This window comes from Vulpes vulpes, unplaced genomic scaffold (genome assembly GCF_048418805.1).
Source record: "Vulpes vulpes isolate BD-2025 unplaced genomic scaffold, VulVul3 u000000678, whole genome shotgun sequence".
In the NCBI taxonomy this organism is placed as follows: domain Eukaryota; kingdom Metazoa; phylum Chordata; class Mammalia; order Carnivora; family Canidae; genus Vulpes; species Vulpes vulpes.
In genome coordinates, this window is record NW_027325803.1 from 541210 (window position 1) to 568955 (window position 27746).

The 27746-nt window shown below is 49.5% G+C and overlaps 2 protein-coding genes across 9 annotated transcripts in view; both read right to left on the reverse strand.

The window, feature by feature from the left end:
* The window catches only part of PPCDC (phosphopantothenoylcysteine decarboxylase), a 31709-nt gene extending 30981 nt beyond the window's left edge, over nucleotides 1-728 (reverse strand). For 2 of the 8 annotated variants that reach the window (XM_072746032.1, XM_072746029.1), the window contains exon 1: nucleotides 622-681. The gene's annotated coding sequence lies outside the window, so the exon portion shown is untranslated. Of the gene's footprint in view, nucleotides 1-529 lie in introns of all 8 variants that reach the window. The other 6 variants (XM_025985791.2, XM_025985943.2, XM_025985866.2 and 3 more) reach the window with 6 other exon arrangements.
* Nucleotides 729-2039: 1311 nt separating this feature from the next.
* SCAMP5 (secretory carrier membrane protein 5) lies at nucleotides 2040-24133 on the reverse strand. Its single transcript, XM_025985674.2, has 7 exons — nucleotides 23944-24133; nucleotides 11389-11452; nucleotides 10523-10651; nucleotides 6770-6926; nucleotides 5518-5619; nucleotides 4970-5087; nucleotides 2040-4697 (listed from the first exon to the last, which is right to left on the reverse strand). Exons 2-7 carry the CDS (start codon nucleotides 11393-11395, stop codon nucleotides 4503-4505), a joined length of 708 nt encoding a protein of 235 aa, XP_025841459.2. The 5' UTR covers nucleotides 11396-11452; nucleotides 23944-24133; the 3' UTR covers nucleotides 2040-4502.
* Nucleotides 24134-27746: the final 3613 nt, after the last annotated feature.

Genomic DNA, 27746 nt, shown 5'->3' on the forward strand with positions numbered 1-27746 from the left:
CAGATACACACCCACTCGGGCACATACACACCCACTCGGGCACATACACACCCACCCGGACTCGGGCAGATACACACCCACTCGGGCAGATACACACCCACTCGGGCACATACACACCCACTCGGGCACATACACACCCACCCGGACTCGGGCAGATACACACCCACTCGGGCACATACACACCCACTCGGGCAGACACACACCCACCCGGACTCGGGCAGATACACGCCCACCCGGACTCGGGCACATACACACCCACCCGGACTCGGGCACATACACCCCCACTCGGGCAGACACACACCCACCGGGACGCGGGCCGGAGGTCCCTACGGCGCCGGCCGACCGGAAGCGCAGCGCCCAGGCGTCCGCAGCCCCTCACAGCCGTCCACCCACACGGGCGACCCGAGCTTCACGGGCACAGACAGGAGACTGAGGTCACACACGCGAGCACACGCCCCCGCGGGCCCACGGCCTTCACACACACACACACACACACACACGTGCGCGGGCGGAAAGTGAGGTCACGCACACTCAGTCGCGGACCGACAGCGAAGCGAGGCTCCCAGGGCTCCCACCGCGGGGCCGAGAGGACACAGCCCCCTAAACCCCCAAGGTCCTCACCGGCGCCTGGGGCGGCTCGGACAGCCCCAAATACCGCGATATCTCAGCCGCCCCGCCGCTGTTTTCCGCTCTAGCGCGTAGCCGCGCGAGGGCGGCCTGCTACCCACGTGAGGCGCAGCCTTCTGGGAGTTGTAGTCTACCTCTCTGCTTCCTGGTAGTTGTAGTCCACCTGGGAGTCCTGCCGCGAACGTCAGGTCGGAGCTGCTCTTCGTGGGGCTGGCCTATCTGCCCTCCTCACCGCACACGTACGCACTGCTCATCACTGGGCACTTAATACTGAGCTTTGCCGAGCTTTCCTGTGTTTTAAATGCACAGGTGACAGAGCTAAATCAGAGGGAAGCCTGGGGGCGCTCAGCGGTTTAGCGCCGCCTTCAGCCCAGGGCCTGATCCTCGAGACCTGGAATGAAGTCCCGCATCAGGCTCCCTGCATGGAGCCTGCCTCTCTCTCTCTCTTTCTCATTAATAATAAATAAATAAAATCTTAAAAATAAAAATAAAAAAAAGCTAAATCAGACCTGTCCCTGCTCTTGAGACAAGCAGGTAGACAGGAAATTAGATTAAGATCCTCCATGGAAAAAAAAAAAAAAAAAAAGATCCTCCATGAAGCAGAGGGACCAAACAACTAGAGGCAGGGAAGCCCTCAGAGGAGTCACTCAAGGTGAATCCTGAAGCATGACCAGAAACTTAAAGTTCCAGCACAGCACTTTCGGGCAGCCTGGGGGGCTTAGCGGTGTAGTGCCTGCCGTTTGGCCCAGGGCGTGACCCTGGAGACCCGAGATGGGGTCCCACGTTGGGCTCCCTGCATGGAGCCTGCTTCTCCTTCTGCCTATCTCTGTGTGTGCCTGTGTGTCTCATGAATAAATAAATAAAGTCTTAAAAAAAAAAAAAAAGTGCCAGCACAGCGATCTAAATGGAGGGCACACACTCCTCCAGAGCAGAGAGAGCATACGGGGTACCCTTCGCTGCTGTCTCTCTGCCGTCTTCATTCTTCACCATCCAGAGACAACCCTCCCCCCCTCCTCCAAGCCCTGTGTTTGTTGAGGTTGCTCAGTCAGCTGCCAGTCTCCATCAGCTAGAGCTGAGGTGGGGGCCCTCTGTGTTCTACCCTTGCTACCCTTGCCCTTGCCTGCAGTGACTGTCTGGACCAAACCACCCCCCACCCATTAATCCAGCCTTCCACTTCCTCCTCTCCTCAGGCAACTCTGAACTCCTCCTCCTAATAGGACAGGCAAGGTGGCCTGTGTGGCCTTTTCAAGGCCTACCCAAGGTTGCCTCGGAGAATCACACAGAGGTGTGTGACTTCTGGCCTCTGGGAATGACAGGCCACAAACCCACTTGACCCACCCTACCGCCATGTCCCATAGCCCACAGTGAAGCTCCACACAGGCCCACATGAAGACACAAGATGCAGCAGGACGCACAGGGCCAAATGTTCCCCTTTATTATGGTTCACTTAGTTACCACAGACAGACATTAGCTCAGGCAGGTCAACTGCCAGTTGGACAATGGTCCGTGTCTCCCAGAAACAAGGAGGAGCAGTAGTCACCAGTAAAATGCAAAGCAGATCACTGGCTGGCCAGACCTGAGGATTCCCAGAACTGACCTGGGCCTTCCTCCACCACACCCCCAACCCAGACCATCCAGCAGAGATGAATTCATGCCCAGCCCCCATATCTCATACTAGTTCCCTCCCTAGGAAAGTGCATAGTTGCCTGGAGATGCAGCATCCCAGGGCCTGGACCAGCTAGGCCACATACAGGTAGCAGGCCTTCCCAAGAGCAGAGCCAAGGCATGGCCATATAGGTCTGGGCCAGGGAAGAAGAGAGGCAGGTGGGACAGGAAATTGACTGCAGGTGGCATCCAACAGGGATGAGATCTACCACAGGCCTCCTGGGGCTACCAGAGAGACTAAGAGAAAGGGAGCCAGAGGTCTAGGGCAGGGGAGAGGAAAGGCGAAGAAAACCTAGACCTTGGGTCTCTTCTTAGGTACTAGAGGCTGTGACACCTGCTTTCTGGAGAGAAAATGGTAGAGCAGAGAGCCAATCATATTCTGGCCCAAGCCTAAGGGACCATTAGGAAGATAACTTTTCAGAGGTCTTGGCTCCCCTTACAGGAAAATGAAGTGCCTGGAGCTCTAAGCTCAGGATGGCACCTGGAAGCCCAGATGTTGGGTTCCAAGCTGGAGCCAGCCCAGAGTGACCAAGCTGGGTTGGCTACATTTTTCAGGCCAAATAGCCCAGGCAGGAGAAAGGAGGATGGAAAATAGGCAGCTGCTCCTTGGGTGAGAATCCACTCCCTCCAGGACTCAGAAAGAGCCAGTGACATTTTCACAATGGTTGGAACAGAACATCCCCACGGGCCTTAAATCACTATCCTGCAAGGGAAAGGGGGTCCTGACAGGGTGAGGAAGGGCCAAAAAACAAGTCTAATAGGCAGAAGGGAAAAAGCAATCTTGATTTGAAAACAAAAAATCAAACCAGAGGGCTTCCACTCCCACCCCATCCAACCTGAAATCCCATTCCAGCCATTGTGCTTGTGGACAGGACTGGACATGTGCTTCTTCCGGGGCCTGAGTTCAAGTGCCCAGAACTGCTCCATGACCAAAAGCAAGCTGGGGTGGGAGAAGGCATGCTCTCCTTTCACTGGGCCCCGCCTGCCTTTTCCTTCAATCTTCCCAGCCTCTGAGCCTGCCACTCTACCAGACCCAAGCAGAACAGCTATTTGCTCCTAGGAATCCAATGGTCATTCAGAGATAGCTGGTACCTGCCCAGTGGGCTTGGGCCAGCCAGGTCTCACACAGAGACCAATAATTATTTACATATCCTTGGCTCCAGCTGCACCTTTACACCTGAACATTACCTGGACACCACCCAGCTCTTCAGAGAAGGCAGTGGAATCTGCCCTCATGGATGGCAGATGCCACTTAGCACAGGATGGGGCTAGGCTAGCAGCTGAGGGTATGGGGAGGGACACAGGCAGAGAAGTTCAAGGGGGCTCTGGGAAGAGAAGGAGGGGAAGCAGGGCAGAGAAGAGAGGAGCCTACTCCTGCAGGCCATGCTCTGAGATAACCCTGCATTTCCACTTTCTGGGAGTCGGGTACCCAGGTAGGCTGTGCATCTCCAGCTGTGTGCCCTCCTACATCGCGCCTAAGGCTCAGCTCCTGTCTACTTCCTTGGTTTGGGAATGGGCTCAGTCTCAGGAGCAGATACAATTGGGACACTCAGCCTTGGGGAAGACAAAGATAAGCCACATGGGGAAGAGAGAGACCCTGGGCAAGAAAAGAAGCACAGGGAATCTGACACCAGGAAGAGAGGAGGGAGGAGAAGGGGAGAGGAGACCAGATCAGGAAGAGCAAAGAAGATCCCTAGCCTGTCTCCACCTATCGACACCCACCCCCCCGCCCCCATGAGTGCTAAATACTGTTGCTTCCCAGTGACATCAAAAGTGGAGACAGTTTCAGCTCATAACCCTGGGGAAGGAGCCAGGCTTTCTGCTCTGCCTCCCCCTGGTCCATGAGGGGTCCCTGGGCCAAGGTCAGAGGGGGTACCCTGGTGGAGGGTGGGGCTGGTTTAGTTCTAAACATACATCTAGCACCGCAACAACAGAGACCTCCACTGCATACTATTTCACAAGGGGACACGGACACAGCTACCACCGCACGGGACAGCTCCATTGCAGCCCACAGCTCTCGGGCGCTGAGAGCAGAATCCGAAGGAGTGGGGGAAGGGGGAGTTATATATATATAACTCTGATTCTTTGTACAAAGGTGGGGAGGAGAAAAAGGGAGGGAGGAACCCTGCTTGGTTACCACAACAGACAATGTGGCTTGAGTCCCTGACCCACTGACCCCCAGCCCTGCCCTCCTGGTAGGCGTGGATGGCTCACATCTCATTGGAATATGTGTAGTTGGGGGTGGCGGAGTACTGAGTCTGCGGCTGATTCATGGCCCCCTGGGCCGCCCCCATGGCTGCGTTCTGGGCCGCCTGCTGCACGTGTGGGTTCTTCCAAGCCCCCGTGGTCCACTCCTCCTGAGCTTTGCTGAAACTCCCCCCACTGCCCCGGTAGAATTTATGAACCTGTAGGAGGAGGAGCACAAGGAAAGATTAATCAAAGGGAAGGGGCAGCCTATCCAGGAAACACCTGGAAGCCAGAGATAAGTCCCTGTAAAAGCCAGTCCTCCCTCCCACACCTGCCCTGTGTACTAGGAGCAAGGAGCAAAGTCCACCAAGCCATTCTAGACTGAGTCCCTTGGAAGACCTCTGGGTCCTCCTGTCACATGGAGGAGGGGTTGTTACAGATCGTAGCCCCTTCCCAAAGCCGCCCTCTCAACCTTGAGGTGACCACATACCATGCTGAGGGCGATGAAGGAAAACACAGCCACGACCGTGAACATGATGGTGGGAATGAGCATCACCACTGCTGAGCCAACATTTGTTCCGAAGAAGGAGATGGTGACGATCCAGCCGCTGCAAGAAGAGGCCAGCTGTGGGGCTGCCAGCATGGTGAGGGATAACCGGGAGCCACCCCACCACAGCCAGGAGCCATCTCATTGTCACAGGGAGGGGCCACAACATCGGATGCAAAGAGATCATCCAAAGGGCCTGTGGCAATGGTTCAGAAAAATCCTTTCCCAGGACTCAGGAGATAAGCTCCTCAGACTAAAGCTTCCTGCCCTTGGGTTCTCCCATGATGCTTCCTGCTCTTGGGTTCACCCCTTGGCAACCTCAAAAACCACTGTGAGGTTCTCCTTCCCCTCTGCTGCTATGGCTGTGTCTACTACACTACCCTGAATCCTCTTGCAGGCCAAGCAGCTAGCCCAAGATGTAAACAAAGGACACACCCAAGGTGCCACGGGTGCCCAGGCGTGGGTCCATCCCAGACACCCCAATCTCTTACCAGACTCCCCAGCCTGGGATGCCCACGGCCTGGATGATGCTGATGACCAGCTGGGCCATGAAGGTAAAGAAGAATGCCATGAAGCTGAAGGAGCTGTCAGTCCTGCAGCAGAGGAGATGATTCTCATTAACTGGGTAGAGGGCCAGGGCTTCCCCTATCTTCAAGACCCCCCAGGCCTCTCAAGTTTAAATGATTATACAATGGACAGAAGACGCTTACAGGACTAGTGGAGAGGCAAAAATGGGACCATGTTTACATGGATCTTCGCAAGCTTCTATGTGTTAGTCTTGTGTGTGCAACATTACATAGGGAGAGATCTCCCTACAAATGGACCAGTCACATGTACAGTAAGTACATGGAGGGTTGGCCCTACTGGCATAGAAATAGATGGGTCAGTTATGGGAGGAATAAATGACTCCATCGTCAAGGGGATGGATAAGCTTACTGGTATCAAGATAATCTAGCTCTGCTGGTACATGGATGGACATTTCCATAAGCTCAGAGCCAGAAAGTCCATTGGTATAAGAATGGAACCCTACTGGAACTAAACTGTAGCCTAACTGGCATACAGATAGATGATCTGATTGGCAAAGACATTTGAGGCCCCGTTAGCACTGAGATGGATTCTCCATTGGCACCAAGACAGATATCCTTGTTGGTATACGGATGAATAGTCCCATTAGCACCAAGATTGAAAATTCATTTTACACAAGGTAGACACCCATCGGCACCAAGACAGCCCCACTCATACATGGATGGGTGGTCCCTTTAGCACAGAGTTGGATGACATCATTAGCACATAAACCATGTCAGTAGTACATGGATGACTGATTCCATTCGCACATGAATAGATGGTCCACTTGGTACCAAATCAGCTGGCCCCACAGGTACAAAAATAGGCAGCCCAACTGGGACAGGTGGCCCCATTGGCAAATCTGACATACAGCTGCCTGGGGAAGGCAAAACAAAAATAGACCTAATCTCCATGCTGTGTCCACCCAAAGAAGTGAAAAAGGAAGTGAGGAGTGAGGAAAGAAGGAACCAATGCTCTGCCTCCTAGCTCTCTCACCCCAGCACTGCGTTCTCAGGAAGCCCACATCCTATCTGGCCATCTGAGCTGAAGATGAACAAGTGAAAGTGAGTTTGGAACAGGGGGTAATCAAAAAAAAAAGGGGAGAGAATATGTAAAGAAGAAAAGGGGAGGTAGGCAAAGAGACAAGGTTAGGAGCTGGGGTCGGCACCAACCACTTACTTGAAGGCCTTGTAAATGGGCCGAAACCAGCAGACGTAGGAGCAGGGTGTGAAGAGGATGAGCCAGAGAAAGGCGAGGCCAAAGTTGGTGGCTCCCCCGCCTCCGATCAGCCACGCGAGACAGCCCACCAGGTTCACGGCCAGCGTGACGCTGTTCACTGCAGACCCAGGAGCACATGCACACACAGAGACAAACACCAGGTGCACACACAGACACCCAGGCCCATGCACAGACACGTGAGCAACCAGACATGGACACACACACCCATAACTCAACAGACCCACAAGCAAACAAATGGAAGCAGCACAATGTACAGAGAGGTAGAGACACACAAACATACATGAGAACCACATTTACAGAGATTCGCGCCCACAACCACATCAGTGAATACACACACACACACAGATACATGAGACACACATACATACACACACAGAAGGAGTAGAGACTGTAAGAAAGAAAGCTGGGAGCTTAGACCAATTCCCCTCCCATACCCACTCCTAGAGATCTGAGAAATCTGGAGAACAAAGAGTCTCCAGACCAGGAACCCAGAGCCTCAGCCCGACAAGCCCCACTGAAGGGCCCCAAAGCCTCCAGGTGGTGGAAATGCTCTTCTCCTGGGCCCCTGGTGGCTCAGGCAGTTAAGCATCTGCCTTCAGCTCAGGTCCTGAGATCGAGTCCTGCATTGGGCTTCCTGCTAAGTGGAGAGTCTACTTCTCCCTCTACCCCTCCTCCCTGCTTGTGATCTCTCTCTCAAATAAATAAAATATATATTTTTTAAAGATTTTATTTATTTATTCATGATAGAGAGAGAGAGAGAGAGAGGCAGAGACACAGGCAGAGGGAGAAGCAGGCTCCATGCACCGGGAGCCCGACGTGGGACTCGATCCCGGGTCTCCAGGATCGCGCCCTGGGCCAAAGGCAGGCGCCAAACCGCTGCGCCACCCAGGGATCCCAATAAAATATTTTTTAAAAAGAAAACAAATACTCTTCTCCTTCTTAAGAATGGCCTCAGCCCTTGGCCCTCCCAGGCTCACAGCAATCACCAAGCTCAAAGCATTGGAAACCCTTACATCTTCTCTTGCAAGGGGCACAAAAAGTGGAAAGTAAAGGGCCTTGTAGAAGCATCTCTTCGAGCCATTGTGCCATCTGCCCTGTTCTTAAATGGGGCAGGCAGCATTGGCCAGGATTTCAGTCTTTATCTTTTTTTTTTTTTAATTTTTTATTTATTTATGTATGATAGTCACAGTGAGAGAGAGAGAGAGGCAGAGACACAGGCAGAGGGAGAAGCAGGCACCATGCACCGGAAGCCCGATGTGGGATTCGATCCCGGGTCTCCAGGATCGCGCCCTGGGCCAAAGGCAGGCGCTAAACCGCTGTGCCACCCAGGGATCCCTTCAGTCTTTATCTACTTCATTTCTGAGACAACTACCATGCCACTTCCTCCACGAAGCCTTCCTTCACTCCTGCAGCATTATTCATGTCCCATCCCTCCGACCTCGTGCAGACTTGGGCTGTTCTGCATGGTTCCCCAAGTACAAAACCCCAGCCCATCAACCACACTAGAAGCTCCCAAAGAGTAGAACTCAGGCTCCCACTCATCTGTGCCCACCTACTCTAGTTGAACTCAGAACCACAGGGTCACTGAATCACAGCCAGCAGAAACCTTAAAGACTCATGCTGGCATTAACATACACTCAGGGCTTCTGACATCAGGGTGCTTCCTTCCTCCCTTCCTCGAACATTAGATTGAGTCCCTTGAAGGCTCCAGAAAGACCCGCTGAATAAACCAAAGGCAGGGGGCCTCAATCTTGGCCTCAAACAACCAGGGATCTGGTTCTTGGCTTCTGAATAGAGCCCTTAAGCATCTCAAGGGTCATAGGCATTTCCTTGGGAGCAAAGCATCTGGCAGGTGCCTAGTGAGGACTTAGGAAGGTATTTATAGCCCTTAAATCCAGCTCCTGGATGAGATCTTCTCAGGGGCAGAGTTCTCAGAGCCTGGGGCCAGGTGGGGTGCTCCCCAAGACTGGCAGGACAACATGGTCATCTGTGCGGGTACACCCATCTTGGGGCCCCTCATAACAAGGGTGAGCATTTCTTCCTCTGCACTTCAGCTGCATTTCCTTCATCTCTGTTTATTGCCCCCCCACCCCAATTTCCGAGAATGCTGGAACTCCCAGAACTGCTTTTACTTGCTCAATACATAGAACAGACATTAACCTGTTTTTATATTGGTTACACCTCTCCTCCCAGTCCTGTCTCCCTCTAGCTCACTGGTGCTAGTGCCTCTACTGGGATTATTCTACTACTTCTTTGGAACAGATCCATTAACATGGCCACTCAGCTTTTTACTACCTCCATTTCTCTCCCTGTCCAGATTTGATTCCATAATTCATTACGTGTTTTCTAATGCTCTCCCCTACCTCGTTTTCTGGTCACATTCCCCCTGGATGGACACAATTCCCATCTGTACCTGAGCTGAGTGCTGCTAGGAAAGAAGGAAGCCTACAGAGAAGCCTGCAAGGACCATAAATTCATCAGCCAAACTCAAGCGGACCCTATGAATGGCCTAGAAATTTTAGGGGTCATGTGTCTTTGGATAGTGTCCTTACCCTCTGTCCACAAATGTGCTTTCATTCTAATCCCACTTTCCTCAAAGCTCCCATTCCTGCTTCTACATCACATTTGATTGGAAAAAATAGAAGCCATTAGAGGCGACCTCCTCGTCCTCTTCCCCACATCTACAGACCTAGCCACACCTGCCCCATCTCTTCCTTTCCTCATGTTACTTGGAGAAAGGCTCCTTCTCTGCCCAAAGGCCAGCCAAGACTTGAAACTGAGTCTTTCTATCCCACACTCCTTCTACCATCCCATGAAGAACCTGCAAAGACAGCGTTCTTTACCACCTTGCTGGCATGAGCAATCACCTCCCCAAGTCAGCAGCTAAGTGTGGGCTGACTCAAGGAACATCACACGTGACAGACTCTGGCGGTGGTCCACTGCAGGTCTAAGGTTCCGTGAGGCCAGGTACCCACTCAGGAAAGCCAGCCTGCCCTCCCCCTCCTTGTACATGCCTGGAAGGTACTAGCTGGGCACAGCCAAGTCCCATCCCTCTAAAATGATACTTTCCCACTGACCTGACACAGACTATCAGCAACTAGAGCCTTTAAACTCTGTAGAACATTAGACCTCTATATTCTTAGAGAACAACACAGAACTCCTTGGAACCATAGTGATCACTGACTCAAAACTCTCCTGCTCTAAGTGAGGGGACTGTTGCTTAGGAAGAAGGACAACCAGCCCAATTTGATCCCATATCTCCCAATTCCCAGTTAATGCTATTTTCTCTAACAGTTTTCCAAAGGAAGCAAAGACAAATGTGGCTTTGAGACTAGGATTTCTCTCTGAATCCAGAATCCCAAGGTCCTGGCAGCCACTGGAGGCTCCCTGGCAAATCACCCAAGCGGGAAGGGGAAGGGAGCACAAGAAAAGAGAAATGATACTGCGGCCAGAAATGCTTATCTAGATGCTCTGTGAATGAGAAGTGGAGGGCAAGGGGATGAGGGAAACCAGGGCCCAGATGGGGAGTCGGCCCATGAAAGGAGGCTGTTGGGAGATGGCCCATGCAGATGCTGCAAGTGTGGCTGAAGGACAGCCAGGCCTACGGGCCCCCATCCTGATGGCCAGCACCGATCAGCCTTCCTCCCTCCTCCTCCCACCCGCCATGGCCCACCCCCATCCCACAGCACTTACACATCCAGAGGTAGTAGAGGCGCTTGGTCATGCTGAGATGCTGGGGAGGGATGTCTGCCTCAAAGTCTTGGTAGAAACATGGCTTCAGGGGGATGAATTTGGGCAACGGTGGGAAGTTGTTCACTTTCTCTGTGGGTGAAGTATATTGCACAGCATCACCTTAAATATTCCCCTCCCTGATGACCCAGTATGATCCTCCTTGCCCTGGTTTCAGCTGCCCGCCCTGCCCCCGGCCCCTGTGGTCACAGGCTACACTGCAAACCCCACCTGGCCATCCCTGGTTCCTCAAGTCTGCTCTTAGGTTCCCAAAGTAACCAAAGGCCTCGAGGCAGTGTTACCATCTCTCAGAAGAACAATTAAATGCTGTCCAGTTCCAGGCAGATGAAGCAGGATGGGCGAGCCTGGAGATGAGGGTTTCTATGTGCACACCAATACTCCTGTTTTCTGTTTATCTGGTATGGTGGGGCATCAGCTAGATAGTCTCTCAACGACCCTCCAGCTCTGGCATCCTATACCCGAGCCTTTGAAAGCCAGACAATTGAGAAGCCAGAAGGAAAGGGTCTCACAGTATTAAAGAGCAATGGTGACCGAGGGACAGGGAGTGAGCCACCTGTGCTGCTGTATCAGTCAGATGGCCAGCAGGACCAGGGCATTGGGACGCTCAATCAGAGACCTGACAGAGAGCTGGACAGTGTCATGCTGAGGGTTTTGGAGATACAGGCCTCAGTGGGGGACCAGGAAAAGCCTGGGGACAAGAGGACAGAAAGAACTCGACCTCCAAAAACCAAAGAGGATAAAGAGACTAGGAAGGGGGCCACCCATCCTATGCTCACTTGCATGTTCTATCCACGTGACCCTGTCCTTACCTGCCATGATGGCACCAATGGCACCAGCCGGCCCAGCGGCCTGCCCACGCCTCTTTGTCTTGACCTGGAAGGAAAGAAAAGCCAGAGCAGGATGAGGATCAGGCCCAGCTCAACCGAGTCCCTCTCTCAGCCCTTGCAGGGTTAGAACCTGGCTCTAACGCCTACAGGGGGGTAAGCCCAGGCACTCCTGTCCTTTGCCTCAAGGCATAGAGTCTATCTTCAGAAAATCCTATTTGAGGAGGGGAAAGGAACCTGGGAAGGGACCCCCATGAGAAGGCAAGTGACAGAAAAGGCCTGAGGAGACTAGAGACCTCTGAAAGAGAAAATTCTTTTTATTTATTTATTTATTTATTTATTTATTCATGAGAGACACAGAGAAAGAGAGAGAGAGAGAAAGAGAGAGAAAGAGGCAGAGACACACGGGGAGAAGCAGGCTCCATGCAGGGAGCCTGACATGGGACTCGATCCTGGGACTCCAGGATCACACCCTGGGCTGAAGGCGGTGCTAAACTGCTGAGCCAGCCAGACTGCCCATGAAAGAGAAAATTCTATTCCTTGATCCTGAACATGACAAAGCCGGCATCACTCACAGCTGGCCTCCCCTCTCTCCTGCCTTTGCCTTCGGTCATCTGTTGGGGATGTGTAATGTGTCAAGCACCGGGAGGCAGCGTAAGACAGATGGGGCTCCTGCCCTCTGCGTGATACAGTCAATAACCTGTGCAGTACGTACTCTAAAAGGGAAAGGTGGCTACCATGAAAATATGCACGATAGATAGCAAGGTGATCTAACCTGTTAAGGGGAGTCAGGGAGTCAGGGAAATTTGACATAAGCAGTGAGCAAAGAGATCTGAAGAATACAGAGGAGATGCCTAGGGCAAGGCATCCTTCCGGGCAGAGCAGAAAGCTTGCACAGACTCTGATGTAGGAAGACGCCACACACTTTTAAGAAAGGGAAAAGCAAGCTACCTTAGCCAAAGCAAAGAGTACAAAGTGGAAGCAGCAGCTGGAGAGGTGAGGTGGGGAGTGATTCTTGAGGCGCTTAGGAGGCCAGTTTGAAGGGACCCTGAGGTGGATTTGGGGAGTGGGAGGAGGGAGGCCATCAAGAAGACTCCCTGCCAGCTAAAACCGTAAGTGCATGATGGTGGAGCTATTCACTGAGAGTCCCATCGTGGGAAGAAACCAAGAGAACAGACACAGTGTGGGATCCCTGGGTGGCGCAGCGGTTTGGCGCCGGCCTTTGGCCCAGGGCGCAATCCTGGAGACCCCGGATCAAATCCCACATCAGGTTCCCGGTGCATGGAGCCTGCCTTCTCCCTCTGCCTGTGTCTCTGCCTCTCTCTCTCTCTCTCTCTCTCTCTATCATAAATAAATAAAAATTAAAAAAAAAAAAAAAGAACAGACACAGTGTCCCAGGGAGATAAGAAGCTGCCTTATGGACACACTAAGTCCCAGTTGCTGTGAGAACCCCCTCACCCCAGACAGGGCTGCCTTATAGACATTGTGAATATTCAAAATCAGAAAATGGTCTTTGTGGGTGCCTGGGTGGCTCAGTGGTTGAGCATCTGCCTTTGGCCCAGGGCATGATCCTGGAGACCCAGGATCAAGTCCCACACTGGGCTCCCTGCATGGAGCCTGCTTCTCCCTCTGCCTGTTTCTCTGCCTTTCTCTGTGTCTCTCATGAATAAATAAATTTTAAAAATCTAAAAAAATAAAGACAACGGTCTATGACTAAGTACTAAGGTAATGCAATGCTTAAAAGTTCAGTAGAAATTTCTATCAAGGTTAAAAGCAGGCAAAATGCATCTGTGGTATTAAAAGTCAAGATGCAGGAGAGGAAAAAAAAAATTAAAGTCAAGATAGTGTTGCCCTTGGGGGAACAGGGAACATACACAGAGTTACTGGTAATGGTCTGTCCCTGGGCCTGGGAGCTGGTTACACAGTGTCAACTTTGTGCAAATTCATCAAGCATGAGACTACACCCTTCTGCTCAGGGTATGATCCCGGTTCAGGATCCAGTCCTAATCCCACAGAGTCCTAATCCCGCATCCGGCTCCCTGCGAGGAGCCTGCTTCTACCTCTGCCTCTCTTTCTGTGTCTCTCTTGAATAAATAAATAAAATCTTTAAAAAGAAAAGAAAAGACATTATCCCCTTACACAGCTGCATTAATTGCAGCACTGTTTGTAACACCAAAAGATTGGAAACAATTTACACATCAATAGGGGATGATGAAATAAAGGGTACAATCATACAGTGGACTGTTCCGCAGTTTTTAAAATGCTCTGCAGCTATTAAAAAAAAAATACTGGTGTGGGAAGATCTCCACCATTACTAGTCATTGAATAAATGACATAAATATAAAACAGTCTAGTCTAGACAATAGGCAAACAAAAGACAGAAAAGTCAAAACAATATGCTATCTTTTATAGTAAAAAAAATAAACGAGGGGAGAGGAGAATAAAAATATTTTTTCCTTTGACCCAACAATCCTACTTCTGCTTATTTACCCACAAATAAGAAACAATAAATACATGTCATTCAGTGTGACTCTATTTTGCAATAGCAAACTGTTGGAAGTGACCTAAATGCAACCATTTGAATAAACTGTGGTGCATCATTCAATGGAGTAGCTGTAAAAAAGAATGAAGAGGATCTCTATTAACTGCTGTGGAACGGTTAAATGAAAAAAAAAGCAAAGTACAAATAAGTATAAATAGTATGCTACCTTTTATGCAAAAAGGGGAAGGATAAGAACATAGAAAGCTGCTTATTTTTTTGCAAAAGAAACACAGGAAAAGTAAACCAGACACTAAAAAAATGGTCACCTACGTGATGTCAGGGCTCAGATGACTAATGAGACTTCCCTGGGTAAAGATTTATACATACTTTTGTACATATAATATACATGTATATTTTTGTACATTTGTTTTTGTACATTATAATATACATATAATGTACATATAATATCTAAATACTCAAGAACTTACACCAGAATGAAAAGCAAAAAAAAAAAAAAAAAAAAGAATGAAAAGCAAACCCTAAAAATGAAGTAAACAAAAGCAAATGAAGTTAACTGTACAGGAAATTGATAACACGGCCACATAGAAAAAAGAACTGGCCAAATAACTTGATCAGAGCACTCTGTGTTCTCTTAAAAGGATATATCTTAAGGATAAAAATAACTGGAAAGAAAGCTTAAGGTGGGGCACCTGGGTGGCTAAGTGGTTGAGCACCTTGCCTTCAGCTCAGGGCATGATACCAGGGTCCCGGGATCGAGTCCCACATCAGGCTCTCCTCAGGGAGCCTGCTTCTCCCTCTGCCTGTGTCTCTGCCTCTCTCTCTGTGTCTCTCATGAATAAATAAATAAATAATCTTTAAAAAAAGAAAACGAAAGTTTAAATATAACCAGGTTTACTGTTACCGCTGTTACAGTGCGGTGATGCTGAAACTTTGTCATGTGTATCATAGGAGAGAGCATGAGTGTACAGGGTGGATATCGTTGGGACGTGGGTTCTCACTGTTAAAACAGAGAGGGAATGGGCAGCCCGGGTGGCTCAGTGGTTTAGCGCCTGCCTTCAGCCCAGGGCCTGATCCTGGAGTCCCGGGATCGAGTCCCACGTCGGGCTCCCTGCATGGAGCCTGCTTCTCCCTCTGCCTGTGTCTTTGCCTGTGTCTCTGCCTCTCTGTGTGTGTGTGTCTCTCATGAATAAATAAAGTCTTTTAAAAAAATAATAAAAAGAGAGGGAAGAGTTCTTCTTTGCAGAAAAGCTAGCCATAAGTGTAGGAGTGACAATTAGAAAATCACCCAGCTCCACCATCACTAATGTAACCGCTGATTCAGGCAAGGATCCTCAATGGCTTCCAAAACCACTGGACCAGAGACTATGGGGAGGAAGAGTCACAGTCACAAAGTACCAGCCCAAAGGTGACTTGCTAATTACAAAAGGGAACAGGTGCTTTTATTGTAAAAAAAAAGCTGGCAGAAACAACCTTAAGTGATCAAACTTAACATCACCAATAATGGGACAGATGAACATTATGGCCTCCCAGTATGATGTACCAAGGATGCACCATCACCTATGTTAGTATTCCTGCCCCAAAACGTTTAACTTGAATCCAATCATGAGAAACAAACGAATCCAAGTTGTGGAGCATTCTAAAAACTAAACTGGCCTGGAGGTGCTTGGGTGGTTCAGTCAGTTAAGCATCCGACTCTTGCTTTCACCTCAGGTCATGATCTCAGGGTCATGGGATAAGGTCCTGGGACTAAGCTCAGCAGGAAGTCGGCTCACTGCTAGTCGGCTTGCTCATCTCCTTCCGCCCCCCCTCCCCAAACACTAGCTCTTTTAAATAAATAAATCTTTGAATAAATAAATGAGTGACTATTAAAAATTAATAATAATAATTCATAAAAATAAGTGAAAACTAAACACATCTGGACTGTTAAAAAATGCCAACATCCAGGGGCACCTGGCTGGCTTAGCCAGTGGAGCAACTCTTCATCTCAGGGTTGTGAGTTCAAGCCCCCCATTGGATATTGAAGTTATTTAAAAATAAATCTTGGGTGCCTGGGTGGATCAGTGGTTGAGCATCTGCCTTTGGCTCAGGTTGTGATCCTGGGGTCCTAGGATCAAGTTCCACATCAGGCTCCCCCATGGAGGGACTGCTTCTCCCTCTGCCTGTGTCTCTGCCTCTGTCTCTGTGTCTCTCATGAATAAATAAATAAAGTCTTTCTTATTTTTTTAAAAGAATTTATTTATTTATTCATGAGAGACACAGAGAGAGAAAGGCAGAGACACAGGCAGAGGGAGACGCAGGCTCCACGGAGGGAGCCCGATGTGGGACTCGATCCTGAGACCACAGACCACGCCCTGAGCCAGGGGCAGGTGCTCAACCAATGAGCCACCCAGGCGTCCCAATAAAGTCTTTTTTTAAAAAATCTTAAATAAATAAAATATTAAATAAAAGATTTAAATTAAAATCTTACATTACATATTTTTTTTAATTTAAGATTTTATTTATTTATTTATGACACACAGAGAGGCAGAGACACAGGCAGAGGGAGAAGGAGGCTCCATGCAGGGAGCCCAATGTGGGACTCTATCCCAGGACCCCGGGATCACACCCAGAGCCAAAAGCAGAGGCTCAACCACTGAGCTACCCAGTGTCCCAACAAATAAAATCTTTTTTAAAATGCCAACATCCTAAAAGATTTTTTAAAGTAAAAAATAAAATAAAGGATGATCTAAACTAATGGAGACTAAAGATGTATGGCAACAAGAACCAACGCAACGTGTAAGTAAGCCTCCATTGGATCCTTGTTCAAAGGGGAAACACTATAAAGGTCATCACTGGGATGAAAAGGAAACTAAATAATAATTATTGTGTCGATGTTTACATTTCTTGGGTGTGATAATTTAATTGAAGTTTTACAGGAGAATGCCCTTATTCTTAGGAAATATGTATTCAAGGGTTTAGGAGTAATGTGTCATATGTCTGAAACTCACTTCAAATAGTTCAGAAAATAAAAATGACATAGATACAGAATCAAAGCAAATGTGGCAAAAGTTAACAAGGTGTGAATCTAGGCAAAGCAATATAAATGTCCCTTCTACTTTAGTTTGGTGTAAAAGTTTTCAAAATACAAAGTTGGAGAAGAATATGAATAATGTCAGGAATAGATTATAATATAAGGAATGAAAAAAATGCATAAGTCCATGGAGATACCCAAAAGAAAAGGAAGGAAAGAGAATGTTCTAATAAACGTAAATGGAATGACAATTTTTAAAAGTCATTATCTGGGACGCCTGGGTGGCTCAGTGGTTGAGTGTCTGCCTTTGACTCAGGGTGTGATCCTGGGGTTCTGGGATTGAATCCCATTATCAGGCTCCCTGTAGGAGCCTGTTTCTCCCTCTGCCTATGTTTCTGCCTCTCTGTGTGTCTCACGAATAAATAAATAAAATCTTTGAAAAAAAAAATACAAACAGAAAATGAATGAATGTATGAATGAATGAATACCAGGCAGAAGAAGATGAGCTGGCAAAGAATGAGGAGAGCAGTCACTGAGGCAGGAGGAAAATCAGGAGCATGGAGTCTCCAAAGTTAGGAGCAGACAGTGAACAAATATGACAGATGCCACTGAGAAGTCTGGCATGAGAAGGGCTAAAGACTGGTGTGTATAACACTCAATAACAACTAGTCATCTATGCCCCGGGCAAGAATTGTTTTGATGGCCACAGATGGGTGAGGGTGGGCAGAAGTAGAAGTCAAATTAGAGCTAGTTGAACACACAAGCTGAGAGCAGGCATAGAAAGCTCTTTGAAGAAGCCTGTCTAGGAAGAGAAGAGAGACAGGTACTATGTAGGTGGGCTATGGGGTCCTGGGAGGGCTGCAGCTGCTGGGTGTTTAAGATGGAAGTAAGCTAGAGATGGGAAAGATCCAGGCAAGCTGCAATGACAATAGAAACAGAGGTTAACACAGAGCAAGCCCCTAATAAGGGGAGAAGGATGGGGTCCAGTGCCGGGAGGTGGGACAAGCCTCAATACTAGCAAGTGGGAAGGAAAACATGATGCAAACAGATGCGGGTTTGAGGCCTTGGAAAGGACAGTGAGAGTCCTGTGTATCTGCTTCAATTTTCTTTATAAACGAGGAGACAGGATGGGGTTGAGAGGGAGGAGGGAAGAGTGGAGAACCCAGTTAAGTCAATGGGCAATTATTATTATTATTTTTTTTTATGGTAGTTACACAGAGAGAGAGGCAGAGACAGGCAGAGGGAGAAGCAGGCTCCATGCACCAGGAGCCGGATGTGGGACTCGATCCCGGGTCTCCAGGATCGTGCCCTGGGCCAAAGGCAGGCGCTAAACCACTGCGCCACCCAGGGATCCTGTCAATGGGCAATTATAACACAGCCTGAGAAGTGTCATGGAAGAGCAAGTACAAAAAGCTGTGAGAACATAGAAGAGTCCCTCCCTGGTCTGTCCTGGAGGAGCCATGGAGGGCTTCAGAGAAGACCTGAATCCTGATGGATGAATAGGAGTCGGCCAGGGAAAGACAGGGAAACAAGTGTGAAAGTCAGGACAGCGATAGCATGGCATATTCAAGGGACTGAATGAAGCTCAAAGCAAAGGAAAGGAAGGAAAGGCAAAAATCATGTTGAAAGGTAGAAGGGCTGGGTCATCCTGGCCTTGAAGGGTATGGGCAGAATTTGGGCTTTATCCTCAAGAGTCTTGAAAGCCACTGAAATATTCTATTCCTCTCCTCTTTAAAAAAAAAAAAAAATAGCCTCATGGGGTGACTGGGAGACTCAGTCAGTTAAGCATTCAACTCTTCATTTTGGCTCAGGTCATGACCTCAGGGGTGTGAGATTGAGTCCTGCACTGGGCTCCACACTGGGCCTAGAGCCTGCTTAAGATTTTCTCTCTCTGAATGGGGAAAATTAACAAGGCAGGAAACAACAAATGTTGGAGAGGATGCGGAGAAAAGGGAACCCTCTTACACTGTTGGTGGGAATGTGAACTGGTGCAGCCACTCTGGAAAACTGTGTGGAGGTTCCTCAAAGAGTTAAAAATAGACCTGCCCTACGACCCAGCAATTTCACTGTTGGGGATTTACCCCAAAGATTCAGATGCAATGAAACGTCGGGACACCTGCACCCCGATGTTTCTATCAGCAATGGCCACAATAGCCAAACTGTGGAAGGAGCCTCGGTGTCCATTGAAAGATGAATGGATAAAGAAGATGTGGTTTATGTATACAATGGAATATTACTCAGCAATTAGAAACGACAAATACCCACCATTTGCTTCAACGTGGATGGAACTGGAGGGTATTATGCTGAGTGAAATAAGTCAATCGGAGAAGGACAAACAGTGTATGTTCTCATTCATTTGGGGAATATGAATAATAGTGAAAGGGAATATAAAGGAAAGGAAAAGAAATGTTGGGAAATATCAGGAAGGGAGACAGAACATAAAGACTCCTAACTCGGGGAAACGAACTAGGGGTGGTGGAAGGGAAGGAGGGCGGGTGTTGGAGGGGAATGGGTGACGGGCACTGAGGTGGACACTTGATGGGATGAGCACTGGGTGTTTTTCTGTATGTTGGTAAATTGAACACCAATAAAAATTAATTAAAAAAAAAAAAAAAGATTTTCTCTCTCTCCCTCTACCCCTCCCCCCCAAAATAAAAACAAAATTAAAACCAACAAAAAGAAAGAGCGCCTTGTGTTAACTAGCTATAATTTAAATAGAAACTAAAAATATGTATATATAGTCTCATAGGGTTTTTTTTTTTTGTAAAATGAAAATGTTTTTAGCCTTGTATAAAAATATTTGGGGGATCTCTGGGTGGCTTTGGGGATCCCTGGGTGGCTCAGCGGTTTGGAGCCTGCCTTTGGCTCAGGGCGTGATCCTGGAGTCCCGGGATCAAGTTCCATATCAGGCCGCCTGCATGGAGCCTGCTTTTCCCTCTGCCTGTGTCTCTGCCTCTCTCTCTCTCTGTGTATGTGTGTGTCTCTCATGAATGAGTGGGTGAAATCTTTAAAAAAAAAAAAATTGCAAGTTAAAAAAACAAAGTGTATAAAGTTGAAAATAAAAGTTCTTCCAAATCTACTTCTCAAAGGCCATCTCTTTAAAAGATTGACCTCTAGGTTTCTGTTTTGCATATATGACAAAAACAAGATCATTTTGTACATGCTGTTTTACAACGTGTTTTTTTCCACTCAACAATATCTCTTAAAAATTTTTCATGTTAATGATACAGGTTATCTCAATATTTTTAATGATTGATCAACTGGATCGACAATATCATGGGCCATGGAGCCGTGAGGTGTGTCACGGGCTATTTGGCAGTTTAGAGGTCACAGCTTCAGGAAGTGGTGGGGCAAAGGCCAGCTGCCAAGAAATGAAAACAGGAAAGAGAAGAAGGGACAAGTCTAGCAGACTCATCTTTCAGAAAAATTGCTGAGATTTTAATACACACACACACAAAGATTATCAGTGGCAACACTGTAACACCATGTGCCAAAGAATGAATAGTAGTCATGTTTGGATAATAAGATTATAAGTTATTTGTTTTCTTTCCTTCTATCTTTGCTTTCGAAAATTTCTACAATGGTCTCATGCCACTTTTTTTAAAAGATTTTATGTATTTATTCATGAGAGACACACAGAGAGAGAGGCAGAGACACAGGCAGAGGGAGAAGCAGGCTCCCTGCGGGGAGCCCGATGCGGGACTCGATCCCAGACCCCGAGATCACGCCCTGAGCCCAAGGCAGAAGCTCAACCACTGGGCCACCCAGGCGTCCCCTCATATCACTTTTGTAGTAAGATACAATAGGTTTTAAACAGCAGCAACTGGAGGAGGACATAGGGTTAGAAAGGTTTTTCCAGATAGGATACTTGAGTATATATATTTGGAAGTGGGAGGAAGGCATCAGGGAAAACAGTGGCACATACAATAGAGAGGGAAACAGCTGATGGACACTGGGACCCCAGAAGACAGAAGGGCCAGCATCCATAGCACAGAGTAGACAGCCCTCCTTCCACTGAGATTGAACAACCAAACTCAAGAAATGGAGAAACGTGGGCGCAGTCCTACCTCCCACACACCCACCCAACTCTCCTCCTTGGGAGCAAAAGGCTTTGCGAAAGTGGTCCAGTTTGGGATACTTCTCCACAAAATGGAATGGGGAGCTGATGGGAAGAGGGGAAGGGTTTCTAAAGTGACAGAGGAACAGCTGAGGCTGGAGACCATGCACCAACATAGAACCAGATTGCCCTGGTATGTGATAGCACCCAGAAACTTTTGTGTTCTGAGTGTAGAATTCAGAAATGGGGGGTCTGCTGCTGTAGTGGGACACAGAGACAAAGTGGTATGGCTGTTGAGGGCATGAACCAGAGAATGGTTAAAATCCTGGACCCTGGAGTCCAGGAAGGACATGGAAGGTATAATGCTCATGGAACAGAGGAAATGGAGGTACCAGAGAACTAGAGGTCTCCTTGAGATCACAAAGCAGATAAAATAGAAGTTGGACCTGATGGTGCTCAGAGGATACTGGAGTTTAAGATTTTAGAGGTAGTCACATGCCAATGATGGCCAGATTCAAATGTGGCTGGTAGAAAGGATGGTAGAAGGAAGCAATGGAGTGAAAGACTGTGGCCCAGCACTAAAATCCTCCATAAAAACAAGGAGGAGGGAGGCAGACAATAACTTGGGTTGTGGGATGGGATGCCTGGGTGGCTCAGCAGTTGAGTGTCTGCCTTTGGCTCAGGGCGTGAACCCGGGTTCCTGGGATTGAGTCCCATATGGGGCTCCCGGCAGAGAGCCTGCCTCTCCCTCTGCCTGTGTCTCTGCCTCTCTCTGTGTGTCTCTCATGAATAAATAAATAAAAATCTTAAAAAAAAATAACTTGAAAAAAAAATAATAACTTGGGTTGTGGGAGAGTCAAAGGAGGAGACTCCAACCCTGCTCCAGCCTGATCCCCATCCTGCTCCCGGGGTTTCTCCCAAAGGTGTGCCCGTGGTTACAGAGAAGTCAGTGTAGCAAAGTATGGATGACTCAGTGCAGAAGCAAGAGCACAGAGCAAGGCTGCTAAGACAGAAGTTCCCCACTCTTGCTCTACCTCTGGTCCGCTTATCACACCCCAAGCCCACATCCCCAGCCCTAAAGTCCCAGAAGTATGAATCATCCTCAGAAAACAGCATTCTTCTGGCATGTGGCTGTCACTGTCCTGTGACAGCCGGTTCAGTACCCCTGCTGATCCTGAGCCTGGCTGGCATTTTAGGCATCTGCCTTCGGCTCAGGTCGTGATCTCAGGGTCCTGGGATCAAGCCCTGCATCAGGCTCCCTACTCAGTGGGAAACCTGCTTCTCCCTTTCCTGCTCCCCCTGCTTGTGCTTGCTTCTCACTCTCTCTGTTAAATAAATAAGTAAAATATTAAAAAAAAAAAAAAAAGACTTAAAAAGCCTCCCAAGGGGTGGGAGTGGAGCACCTGCTGCCCTTCCCCCATCAGGCTAAGCCCACAAACTTCTGTCAACCCTGCTGTACCATGCTTCCTCCAGGAAGCCTTGAAAGATTCCAGGCTATCAGTGGGGAAGGAAGCACGCCTGTAGAGGAAATGCTGTGGGGAGGGGGCAGAGAGAGGGGGAGGAAGAAGAAGGGAGGAGGGAGGAAAGGAAAATGAAGAACTGGGAGGGACGCTCTAAACTAGATCAAGCAGCTTCCTCAAGGGAGGACAGTATTTAGTCCTATTATTTCTTCCCCAGAGAAAGGTGCTGGCAAAGAGCCGCCCAAAAGGGTAATCAACTTGTTCAGAGGTAGCTGGCCAGCCAGGGAAAGAGTTAAAGAAACAGCGGCAGAGCCCAGAGCCCGAGGCCCCTCTCCAGAGTTCTCTTCCCCGATCCCGCGGACTCTCCACCGGGTTTGCTACACCCGCGACCCTTTCTTCTGTGAAGAGAGACATTCGCCAGAGACATCCTCTCTCAGCTCCAGGGACTCTGCCTTCAGGCTCCCGGAGTACGCCCCCGTCAGATCTAAACTAGCAAGTTTTGTGAAGCCCCACACAAAATCCCCCTTGTCAGTCATGCCCCTGCAAGAACCATCCCCCTCTTTCAGAGCCCTGTGCCTGTGCAGGTAGAGCAGGTAACGCTCGGATCCTTTCAGAGTCCCCCTGCTCCATGGGCACAGGCACAGAGCTGGGGTCACAGGCGGGCCTCCCCTCTTAGCCCATACCACTCCCTGGGAATGCCCTCTGGACTCTCCCCCCAACCAAATCTCCCCTCCCCCAGGAAGTCTATTCACTGGCTCTTGCCTCCCTTTCTCCTTCTGTCCCTGGGAAAGTCGGCCAGGCCCTAACTGATCTCCCCATCCCGGAGCTGGGGCATTAGGAGATGGTGAATTCTCAGTAGGAGTCCCTCCTCGGTTTCCCCAACCCCCTGCCCGGAGCTCCTCGGGGCAGGGACCGGGATGCATCCCCACGCACCTCACCCCCCTCCTCATGGTCACCTCCTGCCAACACGGGAACGAGCTACCTCGGCGTCACCCCTCCAAAACCCCGGGCTCCGGCCAGCCAGTGCACCCATCCCCCGCCGACTAAAGGTCGGCAAACCAAGGGAGGAGACCGTGGGGGGGGGGGGGGGGCGTGCACAGGCTGGGTCCACCTGCAAGCACCCACAGGAGGCCACCGTCACCCCGCCGCCAGTCGCGTGCGCCATCCCCCAGAGGAGGAGGCCGGTTTCCAGGGAACGCCAGGTGGGGCTGGGGGGGAAGGGGGCCCGAGCCCAGGCTCCACGGTCTGACGTCACCCAAGACCCAGGTTCCCGCTGCGGGAGCCGGGAATGGGGGTGGTGGGGGTTGGGAAGCCCGGGGCCACCTGGAGCGATCTTCTCCCGCCCCCGACGGGGAAGGTCACCTGGAGCCCACCTCTCCAGCCGCTCGGCCTGCCCTGCCCGCCAAGGTGGCGCGGAGGGGGCACCCAGCGGGACGGGGGTCACCGCCCCTCGCCCTGCGCCCAGCCTCCCTGGAAAGCCCTTCCCCCGGCCTGGAGGCCCAGGACTCACCGCCGCCGCCGCTCGGCTGCAGAAAGGCCGCGGCGCTGCGCCTGCTCAGCCTGCGACGCGGCGCGGAGCCCTGCCGGGAGCCGCTCCGGGGCTGGGGCCGGGAGCGCGCGCTCCGGGCAGGATGCTCACGCGCCCGCGCCGCCCGCGCCCGCAGCAGCCGCCGCTCTCGCGAGACTCCCTCGCCTCCTCTAGGGCCTCCGCTCCTGCGCTCGCGAGAAGACAGGCCCGGCCGCCCCCGCACCTTGCGGGAACTGTCCGAGGTGCTAAGTTCCAGGCACCGCCCGATCCGGGAGTGAGTGGGCCCCGAGAGGGCGAGGGTGCACGGAGAGCTAGGACGGGGAGAGAAAGGCCCGGAGCTGGTAGCCTGGCACCTGTAGCCAGAGCCTCAGCTTCCAAATCTGTAAAATGGGGAGAATAACCTCCACGCCACTCTGAGGGACGTATCAGAAAGGAAGAGCTTTGCGAGCAGGACACCTGATGAAGCTCCTTGAGGTCCACAGGCCCGAAGTGGCAAAGAGAGGATGGAGGCTGAAAAATCATAGACGAGGGACGCCTGGGTGGCTCAGCGCCTGAGCATCTGCCTCCAGCCCAGGGCGTGATCCTGGGGACCCAAGATCGAGTCCCACGTCGGGCTCCCTGCATGGAGCCTGCTTCTCCCTCTGCCTGTGTCTCTGCCTCTCTCTCTCTCTCTCTGTGTGTGTGTGTGTGTGTGTGTGTGTGTGTGTGTGTATCGTGAATAAATAAATAAAATTTAAAAAAAATCATAGACGAGACAGAGACAAGACATATGGAGAATGGACACATAGATCTATGGAAAGATAGAAAATAGGAAGACAAGAGGAGAGCCACCAACATAGAGACATAGAAACATGGAGAGACAGAGAGAGAGAAATGCAAACAGATCAAGATTTGGAAAGAAAAAAGATATGGAAAGATAGAAGAGAGAGGGAGAACGTGATGAAGTGAGAAAGAGATGAGAAATAGGGACAGGCAAGGTACACAAAGGAATAGAAAGACAGAAGTTTAGCAAGACACAGAAAAAAAGAATGAAAAAGACTGTAATACGCAGAGATGAACACCTAAAGAGAATAGAGACTAGGGTAAATAGTTAAAAGCCCAGAACTAGTGACAGTGGAGAGACCCGCTTGGAGAAATGGGGCTGAGAGTGAAAGACAAGCTTTTATTGTGAACAGTGTTTATGTTGCAAACCTCCTATGGAGACCTCTAAAGCCAGGGCCACCCTCTGTCCCGCCAGCCAATGGCTCCTGCCCTCCACAGTGCCCTCCACTCACACCATCCTGGGCCTGGAAGGGGGCCTCAGTGGGTGGGAGACACTGAGGGGATTCTTTGCCCAGAATAAGGGCCTATTGTCCGGCTCTAGCCTGCTGCGAGTAGGGCCACACTCCCACAGCTGGGATGGAAAGGGGGTGGGAGTGAAGAAAGGCAGACAAGAAACAGGGAGAGGGAAGGGAAGGGAGGGAGTCTCAGGGGCTATGGAGAGTTGAGTAGGATGCATAATCTAGCCACCAGGCCAATCAGGAGTGGAGAAGCATGTGCTAAAGGGAAGGACACTGGGTTCTGCTGTTAGTCCTGTCCCTGGTTCACTCATATGGTCAGTGCTCTCCCCCTGCTATAATGCAAGCTTTAGCAGATTTACAGAGCCTTAGGGAGGACCCAATAAGATGAGGAATGGGAACCTGAGGACGTTGTCAAACATGGCTCCTACAGGAGAGATGTTGGGAGTCCATGTGAGCCTCAGGAAAGATATAGGGGTTGACATGAGCCTTTAGGAGAGGGGTCTGAGGTCCACATGGAAATTTACAGGGTAGGGAATCCTGGGTGGCTCAGTGGTTTAGCGCCTGCCTTCAACCCAGGATATGATCCTGGAGACCCGAGATCAAGTCCCACATCGGGGTCCCTGCATGGAGCCCACTTCTCTCTCTGCTTGTGTCTCTGCCTCTCTCTTTCTCTCATGAATAAATAAAATATTCTTAAAAAATAAGTTTACAGGGTGTATGTCTGGATTCCACATAGAATTTACAGGAGATATCTTGTGGTTCCTGTGGGTCCTATGGGAGAAATGTTTGGGTTCCTAACTGATGACCTCAGATGATTTTTCTTCCCCAGTCAGGAGATTCAGAAGGGCTTCTTATCTGTCCAACAATTAAGGCAGGAAAAGCATCCAGGTCCAAAGTCATAAGCCCATCTCTGTCCCACTGGATTATACCTTTGGAGTGTGGATAAATGGAAAGGAACAATGCTGTCAATGATAACAATCATTTAAACATACTTTTATTCAATAAGCATTTGCTGATCACCTACAATGGGAAACAGCATGATGCAGTGGTTAGAATATGGACCTACAAAGCAGACTGCCTGCCTTTCTCCAGCTGTGTTGGTTTGGCCAAAGTACTCATTCTTACTGAACATTAGTTTTCCACATACATAAAATAAAGGTGGTGATAACAGAACCTGTATCTAGGTTTTCTGTGACAATGAAATGAATTAATACATGTAGACACATGGAACTCAAAGACAGTACCTAATACACTGTTAATAAGTGTTGGTTTATACTATGTGCTAAGCACTGGGAACATGTTTTTCTTATGGTTAGGGGCAGGAATGAAAAAGCCTGAGCCAAACCATGCTATCATACGTTTAAAGCTTATCACATATGGCAAATGTCACATGCCACTCACCAAAGAATGTCATAGGGCTAATGCATGAGAGACAGAAGATACACTCTCTCTAGAGGATGCAAGGCATGACAGACAGTGGGGACGTCTAATTGCAGGGAGGGAGCAAGTAACTGGGAGCAATAATCCAATCACTCATTGGGCCAGCTCCAGGCTGCTTGGCTTTTCTTGCCCAGCTATGGTTGAATGAGGCAGGTCCACCAAAGCACCTCTGGGATAGCACCTGTTACAGGCCAGTAAACAACTGAAAATAAAAGAGGATTTTTCTAGCATTTACTAAACCATTAATATATCTGAGTAAGATGTTAAGCCTCATGACTATTCCATGAAGTTGTGCTATTATCCCCAATCTGTACATGAGAAAAGCGAGGTTCAAAAAGGTAAAGTGATCTGCCCAAGGAAATAAAATGGATATATCTAAGACATGGAAGAACTAGTATTTTTAGGTTGGGTTTCCTCAGAAGCAGGCACTGAGATAAGGATGTGAGTACAAATGGTCTTTTTGAGAGATGATCCCAGGAAGTTCTAGTAGAAGCAAAGAAATGAATGGAAACCAATTCAAGGTACAATAATGAGCAGGTTACCACTGTGGGCAATGGTGGCAGGGGTGGCAGGCATCCTACTGGGGACCTCTGAGACACAGTGCAGAGTGCAACACAGCTGTCCTGCCAAGCAAATGAGGAGACTAAGGATTTAGAACTGCTCCTAGCACTTCCAGACTTTCCTGTGTGCCTTCTGAGCAGAGAAATCCCTCAGGCAGCAAATCCCAGGGGCTTGCAGTAAGAAATCATCAAAAATTGTTAAGGAAGTATGGAGAGAGCACTATGTAGTAGCATCTACTACAACTGAAATCTTAACTCAATCTATCTGGCTCTCAAGCCACATCATGCTGCCTTCAAGGTAACCCGTTAGTCCTTGAAGTTTGCAATATGGAGTCTCCTTTCTTAAGAAAGAAGCTCCTGCTCCCCATCCCACCCCATGCTTCTGGTCTCGTGAGATACTAGGTCCCTGACACCTAGCATATATGCTTGATCACACAGCACTGCGTATACGATGACACACATTCTTGCCTGCAGAACCATGGCACTGTCAGAGCAGTTCATCCAG